General features: G+C 37.9%; 1 protein-coding gene across 1 annotated transcript; it reads right to left on the minus strand.

Moving 5' to 3' along the window:
* Positions 1–539: 539 nt before the first annotated feature.
* tfpi2 (tissue factor pathway inhibitor 2) lies at positions 540–6108 on the minus strand. Its single transcript, XM_088928426.1, has 5 exons — positions 5916–6108; positions 5367–5537; positions 4169–4348; positions 3071–3244; positions 540–2645 (listed from the first exon to the last, which is right to left on the minus strand). Exons 1-5 carry the CDS (start codon positions 5986–5988, stop codon positions 2578–2580), a joined length of 666 nt encoding a protein of 221 aa, XP_088784552.1. The 5' UTR covers positions 5989–6108; the 3' UTR covers positions 540–2577.
* Between the last annotated feature and the right edge of the window lie 7098 nt (positions 6109–13206).

Below are 13206 nucleotides of genomic sequence, written 5' to 3' on the forward strand. Positions count from 1 at the left end.
TAAGAGGGAGTTTAAAGACAGGACTTCAAAGTGCTGCCTGACTTGGATTAGTGCCTCATGTGAGCTCCCACATTCCTAACCTTAACCCTCAAAAGATCATTATTTCAGATCCAAAAACTAGGGAGCTGCAGTCAGAAGACTAAAGTGCTAATGCTTTGACTCGCAAAAGCAGTCCCCAGTCCACAAGAACTGTATAAAAATGACCACTGTTTTACCTTTTGAAAACATGAACAATCATGTGGATCTGGGTGTTAATACAAAGAATAGTTTATGGGAATAATGAATATGAAGTTCTATATAAATGAAAACTTGTACTTACGTTATACACAGGGCATTTACATACTGTTACTAGCACAGCAAATTTGCACTCATTCTTTCATTAAAAGATTACTTGCATGTACTGCTATGGAGACAATCATAGTTAAACTTTGTATTGTAGTACGATTCTAAGAGACAGTCAACATGAAATTTTAAAAAAAGATCTTGCATACTGTATCTTGTTAAAGGCAACAACAATAACAGATATAAACAGAACATGGCATACAGTATTTATTTTTCATAAGGCTTTTGATAATATTCCTCCTAAAATATTATTTATTAAGATGAAGGCCATACCAAAAAAGGTAATACATGTACTCATACTGAGAACTGGTTCATGAACAGAAAACAGTGACTAAGGCAAAGTAGAGAATACTCAAAATGGGATGATGGAGTTAGTGGCGTACCCCAGGAATCTGTTAGGACCACAGTTTTTTTTTAATTTATATCATTTTACTGTATTGAGTAAATTAGTAAGGTTTTCAGGTGATACCAAAATATGACCACATCAGACTGTATAAGTGTAGAAACAATGAAAAAAACTAAATTCAAGACTGGACACATAGCTGATGTAATGTAGTCAAGAAGAGTGTCACACACAAGCAATAAAAACAACCAATATGAGATCGACAACACAGAGCTTGAACAAACAACCTACGTAAAATACAAATATCCAGGTTAACAACATGTTTCGTCCTGTAAACAGTGAGGCGAAGCAATAAGCAAGGGGAAAAGCATGACTTAATATATTGCTAAAATTGTAGAATCTAAATCAAGGGATGTTAAATTGAAATTGTACAATACATTGGAAAAACCCATTTAGAATACAATGTACTATTCTTTTACCACATTACAAAAAATGCTGTGTATTGTGCTGTGCATGTCCCGAGAGATTAGCATGAATAAAAAATCCCAATGTAAATGTACATATGGCAAATAAACTCCTCTCTCTCTCAAAAAAAGATACTGCTGCTCTGGAATCGGCCGAATGCAGAATGACCTATTGAATGGTTCATTGTAAGCCTTAAAAGAATATCCCGTTTTGGCATTTCAAAGGAATTGAATCTTTCTCATTAATAACATAGAAGAATATGTTCAAAAATTCAAAGTAGTCTAGGATAAATGAGCTACTAGCAACCAAATGAGCTAGTTGAACCGAATACCCTCCACTTGTTTGTAACCCTTATGTTCATATATGGGAGTTCCCAAAAACCACAACAACTTTAATACATCAAACAGCAAAAAAATAATACATAGATAACAGCAATACTTAGGAATAAAATGATTTGTTCCTGCCAATCACACAAAATGTGCAGGAAAGAAAAAATGTAAATGCCTACTGTACATCTGAAATACTGACAAGAACTTGTCCAGATCAGGACTCTCTCGCTCATCATACTGTATATACTGTAGCCTGTTAACTTACTGTAGAAGGGCACAAAAACACTGAAAATTCAAGGTAAAAAATCTTATTCCACAGAAATAAACTGCAGATGTTTTGGAAGCCATAAACAACAAAAACCATAAATAAGAGATCTGAGTATTAAAAAAGTTTAAAAAAAGAATAACAGATAAAAAATTCAAATTTAAGATGCTCCACTCTCCATATCGTAGAGGTTCAAACCACTAAAAACTATACAAAAACACTATTCATACGTAACTTTAATCATCAGAAAACTTTTTAGTTTTTATTTATCTACAACTGTAAAAATAAAGTTTAATTATCTTTTCAAAAACATTTTGATAACCTACAGTGACTCAGCATCCAGATTATTTTAGGCATTGTGTTTGTCATTTAGATTATCATAATTCCGTCTTTGGAGAGAGGAGTATCTGTCAGATATTTCAAATAAAAAATACACAAAATGCGCTTTGTACAAAATTCAAAATACTGCAGTCTTAATATAGTGCAAATGTAACATACTTTCATAGTGTAAATATTTTAAAATAATGTCTCACATGGAGAACCCTCGAAGGTTAAGGTGATATTTTAAGATCATGCAGCCACTGTGAATGATGGGTATGAATAATAATTACATCTTGACGTTATAAAGGTTCAAATATAAGCAGCAAGACGGTTTTGTGATACAGCATGAGGTAATTAATATTCATATCCATTGTATATATACAGTATATAGACTCACCATACATAACATCTTAAAATACAGTAGAAACTTAATACTGACAACAGTAGAAAAACATTTCTCATCCCAAGGCACTTCTGAGCTGGTTTGTAAACAAATCATTTCACAAAGTTCCTTATTCATTTATTCTTTTCACTTTTCTCCACATTAACACGTTTGCTGGCCTTGGTTTCATTTTTCTTCCTGAAAAAAAAATTGAATGGCATACATAAAAAACAATTTTAAGAAAGAAGTCAAGCAAACTATTTTTACATACCAATTTGGTTTTCCAGTATTATGGTTCAGTGAACTTGTTGGGAGATGTGTTCACCCCTTTTTAGTAACAGTTATGACTTCCTGCTTGCAGTCCTTGTATAGGTATGATAACTAAGTCCAACACAATCTCATGTTAACCTTTTTCAGCCCAGACACTAAATCCCACTCATATGGAAAAGCAGTTATTTGGAATAAAATGTCCAAATTCAAATTTTTTTTGCAACCATTTTTTTGTGGCCGATTTATAAATTACACAATCATCTTGCAAAATGCTGCACTAAAAAATTCTAAGTACCATTTCCCAGTTTGTGTGTACAATGTAACTTTTATTAAATTCACGTCTATCCACACACCTTTTGTGCACACTGCATTGCACGCTTGCTTGGAATTAAAATTGTTGCTGTTCCCTCCACAGCCAGTATAGATAAACTCCACACAGGACTTCCGGATTGGACTGTAGTAATACCGTGGTATGGAGGCAGAACAAAATCCTTTATCCTCTGGGCTGAGGCAGAAAGCTGGCATGGCTGGAGAGCAAAGCAGCAAGAAGAGTTATTGTAGCCCGCTGTGTCACTGCACAAACATCACACGTAGCACGGTTCAATGTCTGAGGGTTTTTTCAGAAATGGAAATGCTACTGAAAACTCCACGAGCTTAAACTTAAGTCTGCAACTATCAGAAACGAAGGCAGAGTTACCACCCTGTAGACCGATCTTATTAGAACTCAGGAGCAAAGCAAGGCTGGGCCTGGTCAGCACTGGGATGGGAGACCTCAAAGGAAAGTCAGGCTGTTGCTATAAATCTGGGGTGTCTGGGACTGTTGACGCATAATATCTGCCCTGCATGACGCAGGTCTGTGTGCAGCTCAGAATGGCTAAGACCTGTGATATGTTTCCCTTATGTTCCATTACACATATTTTCAGTTCATTACCTCTAAATGATGGACACCAATAACATCAGCAGGTCTAAGCCACATTACATGTGAAAATTAATAGCCTTCCATCTCAGAGACCTTGCCTAGCTGGTAGGCATATTATTCTCACAATGGAAACCTGTACTCGAACTATTGAGGATTCCGTTAAAAATTTTAAAAATGTTCATGCTCTGATTGTAGTTCAAGTGGTTTAGGCATCGAAATGATTTCCCCCTTCCTTTTAAAACAGAAACGGGGTCAAGATTAGAGAAAATACCGTAAAAAGCTGAAAACTCACATAGCACGTAAGACTTTGTGGTTTTAGTTTTGCCTCCTAATACCGTAAAATCATTGCAGAGCGTGAACTTGAATTATCTTACAGTACATGGCCATGTTTTTTTCTTACAAGCCAAATTATAAAGAATTTCAATGGGCAAATGTATTGCGAAACAATACAGCAACACTTGACAGGAATTAACCCATCGACTCTAGAGCACAAGAGAGGCGTCGCATCAGGTATAAACATGTGACGACATACATCTGCGAGGGTCGCAGGATTCCATGCAGGATCGCTTATCATCAAACTGATTAGCATTGCCGTGGCAGCCCCCATAATCGAATTCTTCACACTGCATCGCGGTGAAATTGAAGTAGTATTTCTTGAAAAGAGCACGGCATGGCCCCTCCTCTTTATCCAATCTGCACATTTTGGGAATCTCTAAACACACAAGAAATGGAGTTAGGCGAGTTTGCAAGCAAACGCATTAACTTTGTAGCCCCCACCACCACACACAGACGAAAATTGTTCTCTACTTCTAGATAACCGCGTCATGTGCTTTACAAAGGTAGAACTTCAATGGTGGGTGAAGTGAGTGATAATAAATACACATGCCAACACGATATACATTTAAAAAGTGGCATTCGCGCATTTAAGGCAGGAAGTTTAAACAAAATGTGTTGCACACGGTATTTGAAAAAACGGACCAAACATGTGACAGACTTAAGAAAACCTCTTTTGGTAAAGCATTCTGGAAATTATTTTCCCACTACAGGACGCTAGGAAAGAATACCATGAGTACGCTGATGCCAAATTACGACAAAAGGATCATATTTACTGGAACGTTATGCGGTTTGCGTTCCGAACCATAACATAGTATTCTACAAATTATCATTTTCTAACATGTTTTACATAAAAGTCACACATCGACAGTAAAACATGTGAACGTGCATGATCCTCCAAAATGTGGTCGTCTCCAACAATTTCTGATGTCATCTGGTATTGTATGTGAGGAAATACACAAGGAAGCATTTCATTGTACTCTGGTACATATAACAATAAACTCTAAACCTACTGTACACTTTCAAAACCTCTAATAAAAAAAAACTGCTGTGAAGTAAATACTAATTTACTGTGAAACATTAAACATTCAACTCATACATCTGTATGAAGTTGGAACAAATACTGAATAGGACTGAGAATATAAAATGACTTTAATTATACTGTACATTATGTATAAAATAAGATTGACTGCTCTGTCTTATTTCAGTATTCTCTTTTTAATAAATCAAACTTCCACAGAGCTAACTGACCTGTGTATCAGACATAACCATCAGACGTTAGCTTAAGCTGAAACTTTCGTTAAAGTCTATTTTCACCCTTCTGTCGGTCCTTTCCAAGGTTACGCACACATGCTTGACAGTTTTTATACATTTCATATTGGAGGGGATATACTCACTCGGTATCTTCCAGCATGTTTTCTCGCATTCTTCTAAAGTTTCAAAATTATTGTCGTTTCCCTGACACCCGCCGTAGCTGAATTCCTCGCATTTCTGCGTGTACCTGTTGTAATAATAACGCGGAATTGTGGCTCTGCAGGGACCTTCAACCACTGGGAGCAGACAGACCTCTGGAACAGAAAGAGAGTTTATACATCATTTTTAATTTAAGGTTCCAAAGAAATTTTCTTCAGTCGAAAACAAAACAGCGACCGGCCCATGTTCTTGTAACTGAGAACAGACGCACATACAGTATAGCTCTCACACACTGCAGTAATTTGGGCATCCTGAAAAGTCGCATCGTCTCTAATTTTGTTTCTTCTGTGCAAAACGTTAACTTTCTAATCCGAAACAATCAAAATCCGTTAAGGGCCAAATCAGAATGACTGGAATAAAAAAAAAGTTTAAACCGTTTTGCTTCCCTCAACAGTCATCTCTCATCTTGTGTACAAGGCAGAAAACGTGTTGCAGAGCAACGGGAAACAGTTCAGTAGAAGTTAGCATTTTACCTTTTGGTGGCAATCCAAACGCTGGTACAAGCAGGGAGAAAATCAAAATTATGTTTCCTGTTAATGATTCCATTGCTGCAGTGTTGGCTGTATTGCGGCCCAAGCGAACCCTTTTCGAGATCCTTTTGAAAACAGCTTTCCGTTTTCCAGAGCCTCTTTTATACCGTAGAAACTTTCCGGCTGCGAGTTTGAAAAGGGCGTGCTTCACGAGTCATTTCCAGTCACTGTAGTGAAAGTTACTTAATTCCTTGGTTACATGTGAAGTCATATTTATTTTACATCAGTTCGCGATACTGCTGATTGAATCACTTGGGCATCACACGCGTTTTTCTCAGAGTACTGCAGTACAACAGAAATTATTTAAAACCCAAAGTCTTTGCCTCGAATTGCACATACTGTAATGTCATGCCTTCTCTCCATAGGCTGAATAGGATGAATTCTGAAATTGTTGCATCTGCCTTTAAAAGGAAGATTCGGAGAAAATCTGCAAAAGGAAATGTACAAAATTAAATGATTTATTGGGTAGGGTTGAGTAGTTATTGCACATACAGTATACTGCATCCATCTCCATTCTTCACCAAAATCAGGAATAACACGTATGCATTCAGAATCTAACTGATTTTGGCGAGATATGTTAGCAGGGCAAATCGCCAGTGTTGGGGTTTTCTTTTTACCCTATATTGTCATTTAAAATTCGATTATGATGTTTCTTCGGTTCTATTTCAGCACTTGAAAACAGCTTGACGAACAACGAAGAAGGCCACATGTCCACTCTTACAGCTACGAATAAACAACACTCCACTATTGTTTTGCTTTAGATATCGTTTCACTCTGCTTCCTGTTTGATATTTTTCATGTCTATCTGTTTTGTTAAGCCCATATCAACTAATCATAGTCCAAATGCAATTTTGCAGGGAAGAGAAATGTGTACTTTAGTATATCTTTTTCGTATCGTTTTTAAGATTTTTTTTCCACCTTGGTCTAGAGAGATATCTGTGTCTTCGGGGTTTTTTTCCTGATTATTAGTTCTTAATTATATTAGTTCAGCATTATAATAGTTCTGCTGCTTTGCTATCATGTCTTAAAGCCCTATTGGGATATATAAATGCCGTCAATCCTGTATGTTTTATGAGATTCATAATTTCCCTCATGCAGGTGTGTTGCCTGGAATGCAAACCGACCAGACCAAATCAGAAAGGGAAAAATCTCTTCGTGAGAGTCTGATATACTGATTGTATCAGTATGATGTATTGTCATTTCCACCTGTCATTTGATAATTTGTTAAGTACGGTTTAGTCAGAAATATGGCTTAGAAAGATGAAAGGGGTAGTGCCGGTATTCATTTGTAGGCTGAAGCCTTTGCAAACTGTGCTTTTGAACTGTTTTTTTTAAGAACCCCGTAACGATAGCGGAAAACGAATAAACCAAAAGTCGAAACTAGGAAACAAATTAAGCTAATCAATCAGCAAAGGAGATGTCGCGCTCCGCTGCAACGCAAAATCAACACAGGCAGTGATAACACGGGGCCGGGGGATTAGAAACCGTTGTGAAACTGGACTGAACAAATGCAGTGTGTGATCCGGACAAATGAGCGCCCGAGCACACCAGAAACGGGGAAATACCGGTGAACAGAAATGAGCTGGACTGGCCTGGTTTATCCCAGATAGGGCGGTGAATCAAATGCCAAGTTAACTACTACACCAGGAATGAGTCCGAAATTAAGTAAGGGCTCTGTGTCTGAAATACTGTAGATGAGTCAACCGAACAACAAATGTAGATTCACAGACGTACAGTACATTGCTGACACACAGGCCCATATATTTCCATTATTGAGAACGCGTTATTCGTTTTGTAATTAAATGATAACTTTACAGTACGTATTGTAGCCTCCTCATCACCAGCACTGTCTATGTTTAAGAACTGCATTCCATCGACAATGGATGCCCTATTTATGCACCTTATACGGCAATTAAATTCAAGATAATATTTATGTTAATTTATTGTCGTTATTCAATTAATTTAATAATGTTATTGTAGCTTACACTGCCTAAAGTTGAACTTTTATTAACTAAATTTCACTTACAGTACAGTGTCCTTCTAATTCACCCTGAAAGCGCAATAAGCATGACACATTTGGCTCCCTTTGATTTCTAGCCTGCAATACTTGTCCTTAGTACCGTACCTAGTACAAACTTAAAGTGAACCATTACACCCCTTGACGTCATCATGCCTAGAACCATGACTTATAAGTATTATCAGTAGATAAGACCAATATTACCTTCCTTTTTCAGACTTTATGTTAAGAATATTGACTTGTATATTACGTAAATAACACATGGTTGATTGAATAACACATGGGGTTGATTGAAGATTAAAATGTTAGTACTTAAAAAGCAAACTTATGACTAATTTATTGTACAGTAAGAATTTCCCAATGATGCTATTTGCAATGATGTTAATATTTCAAGATACATATTAAGGCCATATTAACAATTTTATTGAGGCAGCGTGGGGGCTCATTGGTTAAGATCACTTTATTGGCCATATACAATTTATTGTATTAGGTATTTGTCTTTTCACATACCCTAACTTGCTCTCCATGAGACACACAGACAAGGAGAGAAGCTTGGGGTCAGAGCGCAGGGTCAGCCATTTATACAGCACTCCTGGAGCAGTTGGAGTTAAGGGCCTTGCTCAGAGACCCAATGGAGTAGGATTTCTCTGCCAGCCGCAGGATACGAACCGGCAACCTTCCAGCCACAGGTGCAGATCCTTAGCTACAGAGCATTGCTGGTGCCTGGGGTTCAATTCTGGACTTGGGTTGCTATCTGTGTGGAGTTTATGTTCTCCCTGTGTTTGCATGGGTTTCCCCCCACAGCTCAAAAACATATGACTAGGTTAATTGGCTTCTGGAAAAATTGCTTACCAGGATAGGCTCCAGCTCCCCCCAAACCCTGAGTTGGATAAAGACGTTATAAAATAGATTAATGGAATTTTACATAGTCCAAAAGGTAAAAAATGTATTACTTCTAGTACTTTTTCTGCACACATTACTGTAAAATAAAGTGATTCGGGTACAGTAAGTGTCTGCATTAGAGCCAAGCTGAAACTGTGGGGTGACTGTGATTGCGATCACAGTAGGGAAATGAGCCTGAGATCTCCACATACTGGACATATTCACCAGGTACAAGTACTGTGCCCTAATTAGAAGGTGAATCATATTTCATAGCTTTAAGGCAGTTGTATTAAAAGACCTGGAACCTAATGTTAATTTTCTGAAAGGTGACTACAACTATCAGCCTTATACAGTACATAGATACTGGACAGAATAAATACAGATTATTTGCAGATACTGCCCCTCATTTTTATATTATGCTTTTGGTTGTTTCATCAGCTCTCTACCTCCCTGTGACAGGCCTTCTCTAGGGAAAAGATATCCTTGAGTGTCACCCATCTTACCAAATGGCCTTTAAGACATTTTTTAATTTCTTTCACATTCACGTAAATATGCCACGTTATGAGGCAGCATAACTCATTCTAATGGACAAGGACAAGAGGCACATTATACATTCCTCCAAAAATGGGTGCCAGCCTTCATTAAAACAAAGTGTGGAGCTTTAGTGTAACAGGAGCCGGTCCAGGAGGCGTAGTTCAGGACCCTATGCAGATGGTATAATCCGGAAATAAGTGGAGAAGGACACGGGGAAGAGACGTCGAGGATCAGGACAGGCTGACAGACAGGGGGGCGTGACTATGGTGATCCAGTGCCCGGGGGGCGTGGTGACGGCAAACAAGTTCAGGCAGTCCAAAAGGGGAAATCCGGGGCGCAGCCCAAAGTCCAAAACAGGGGGATCCATTCAAGATGAGACAAACACGATTAAAATCCGGAAAAGGGAAAAAAACCAGGGTAAGGAGGCCAGGCGCTCCGAGCCCCGGTCTCAGACGGACAGGACGCCGTGATGAAGCCTATCCGTCGGGTCTCTCCTGGACCCGCTAGTAGGTGGGCTTCTGGGCGTCCATCTCCCAATGCTGAGCCAGGAATAGCGAGAGCGCCCGGCTGAAATAGTGTCAGACTAAACAGGGGGAAGGTGCACGTAATAAACTAAAGTATGAAAGTGTCGGAGCACCCTTAAGTGGAGGGATCCCAATTGTGACATTCAGGTAATGCTCATCCCATTAAAAATAAACAGGCAATTATTTTTCTGTAGCCTTGGTGAGTTACATAGTGTGTAGGAGCAGATGGTGATTAGAACTACTTTACAAAGGCAACAATGTATTCTTCCTTTCAAAGGGGGAATTGGCAAAAATGAAAGAATCAACACAAATTGTACAGATAAATACAAAAAGTTTTTTTTTAATCCAGAGCAAGACAAAGCAATGATTGCAGTGCATGCAGCACATATGCTATTAATCTAACACCCAGCCAATCCAGTATGTCTCACAAAGACAAAAATACAGTAAATGGAATAGTCAGGGAATCCTTTATCCACAGGTTCACAAGTAGTACAGTGGATATCAAGAATCGGGTGTCAGAAAACACCATGTCAGCTGCTAGATGGTCCCGATGAAGGCTTTTGTAAGCTGATGTTTTAAGAACATAAGAACGGTTACTGTGTAGAATTTAGAAAAGGCCCATCCCACAGCCGGCAGAGGAATACTACTTTGCTGGACCCCTTAGCAAGGCCCTTAACCCCAGCTGCTCCAGGGGCGCAGTATAAATGGCTAACCCTGCGCTCTGACCCCAAGCTTCTCTCTCCCTGTCTGTGTTTCATGGAGAGCCGGGGTATGCAAAAAAACAAATTCCTAATGGAAGAAATTGTATTTGGCCAATAAAGTGATCTTATCTTATCTAGCCAGTTTGGTCATTAGTACCTAATTGACCCAAGAATCCCAGTCAGAAATTTCTTGAAAGAAACCGGAGTATCAGCTTCAACAACATGGCTGGGTAGTTTGTTCCAGACTCCCACAACCCCACAACAACTAAAGATGTGCCTCCTGGTCTCAGTTTTAATTGTACTTCCACACAGTTTCCCCTTGTGCCTCCTGGGTCATTCAGAAACCTATCTACAGGTTTGGCTTTGTCCATGCCTTACAGAATATTACATACTTCTATCAGTACAGTGGTGCTCACAGCATTTAATAAAAATAGGTGTAGAGAGAGGATCCAGCTCATCTTATCTTTTCACTGACTCTCACAGACAGCTACTCAACAGCTTTGGGAGTGCATTCTTCTTTCTTATTTGAGACACCATGTTAGTAAAATCTCCCTTTTTTATAATTTACCCACAGGTTATCCCAGTTTGCACTTCCTTCATGTTATGAAAAAACAGGAAGCCTGCATAGTGAAAAACAGTGAATTACTGAATATGACCCCGTTTAACACAAAATTAAGGATCTCTTTGCCTTAAGTCAATCTCTGCTGCTACTGCTACGGTTTCAAGTTTATTTAGTCTATTATGTATTAGCTCCGTAAAAAAGGCATTATCACACAAGGTATTGTAGCACTGTGAAGAAACAAAGAGTTATTGGGGGCAGGAATACTTTAAGACTGCTCCTAACAAAGATAAACGTGATCAGTTTGGAAACTCCAACCCCCAGCACGTGTACATTAGGCGCTGGGAGTGGGTATTTGGTCTGCTGTAAAGAGCTTAAAAGACATTGGATGGGGTTCTTTGGGATAACTACCTTTGTTCGGAGAAGAACCCGAGAGCCTGAAAAAACAGAAACTGATGTTTGGTAGAGTTTACTTGTTTGGTTTGATTTATAAATTCTGGTAAACAGCCAGCTTATCAGTCCGTCCTCAGACAGGAGACAATAAGTCAGCTAGAGCTCCAAAGCAAGAGCTATGTTTATCCTTTTGGTTTGCCTTACAGTACCTGCATTTGAAAATTGACATAGTGCTGGAGAAATCTCGCTCTTTGTTCAATTACAAAATGAATAGCTGAGATTTTGTGTTTGCAGTGTGCATTTAATATAAAAAACTGACACACTGCAAAAGGTTATTCTGAGTTTGAGAGACATCCACAGAGATTTAAATGGTGATTAATGTAATTTAAACACAATCTATGAATAAACTGTCAGATTTGGTTAATCAATGCCTTAAGCTTGCGTTGAGAGCCTTGTTAATTCAATTGGAATGGAATGACTACAGTTTCCATTCAACTACAAGACAATTTAAGTTAACAATATTCTAATATCAGCTAACTTTATTATATATTGCACTAAAAGTACAACACAGAAAGACTGGATGGTCGGCAAGCAAGCTACTCTCAAGGCTTTCCACATCTATAATAGCAATTATTAACTAGTAAAGATCAGAAGGTGATGACGATAAACATTACAATAACAAAGAGAGCACATATGAACACAATGCCAAAAATAAATCTATTATTTAAAATTAAATTAAAATGTGCATGGCACCAAAAGGCACCATGGTAATGAGGAATGCAGGTGTATTCCGATGACTTTCTTTGAAGCTGACATCCTAAGCTGACATCCATAATGTTTGAGGACAGCATCCGCTATTGGGGAAATACAGCTCAGTACTAACTGTTCTCAAGCTGTTTTCACTTCATTAAATGTATATCTTGTCCCAGAGATGGTGTATTTTTGCAAGCCTACATGTACATTGAGAAAAAGAGATTTCAAATGTCTGTAACATGATTTCTGCTTCCATGACCTGGCATATGAGATGATTTTCATATGATTATTTTACATATATATTCAGTTTTCTGTTTTTCAGCTTTCCATATGTACAAATACAGCGTGATCAAGGGAAATCAAGATTGTGTTATTTTTAATCACATTTTATGCTTATTATATATAGTTATAGTCATTAAGATATTTTTTCTTATGTGTATGCTTTTGTACAGAACTTGTAGGAATTGTAGGTGTTGACCAAATAAACGTTATAAGGATATGAACACTCAACATTATTAAAAAAGACAGGTTTAGGGTAAGTACAGATTATACATCTGGTCTTATTGACCTGTATTGCATTGTGAGATATCCCCTTGACCTACATCCAAGTTAAAATTTTAGAGCCAGATGAATTCATTAAGATTGTATTTGAACCTCTTATTTAGAATTACATCACTATTCAGAATCTAAAATCATTTAGTGACATTATTACACTTAAAGAAACATTTACAAACTTCTGGGGCACATAAATGAATGAACTTTTTACATTATATGTGATGTGTTAAATAAACAGTGGATCTCGGTTTAATCTGATTAAATGATTAAGATGTTTATACAGATTACTTTAAAACCCAGATTGGAGAAAGGCTGC

The sequence above is a fragment of the Atractosteus spatula genome, chromosome 12 (assembly GCF_055471065.1).
Source record: "Atractosteus spatula isolate fAtrSpa1 chromosome 12, fAtrSpa1.hap1, whole genome shotgun sequence".
NCBI lineage: Eukaryota > Metazoa > Chordata > Actinopteri > Semionotiformes > Lepisosteidae > Atractosteus > Atractosteus spatula.

Bases quoted from the DNA above. Each gene is read 5' to 3' on its own strand.
- tfpi2 (XM_088928426.1), bottom strand. From the start codon at position 5,988: ATGGAATCATTAACAGGAAACATAATTTTGATTTTCTCCCTGCTTGTA. The intron at 5,538-5,915 runs GTAAAATGCTAA...TTTCTGTTCCAG, and splicing joins GTTTGGATTGCCACCAAAAG to AGGTCTGTCTGCTCCCAGTG. The intron at 4,349-5,366 runs GTGAGTATATCC...TTGTGTGTTTAG, and splicing joins AACATGCTGGAAGATACCGA to AGATTCCCAAAATGTGCAGA.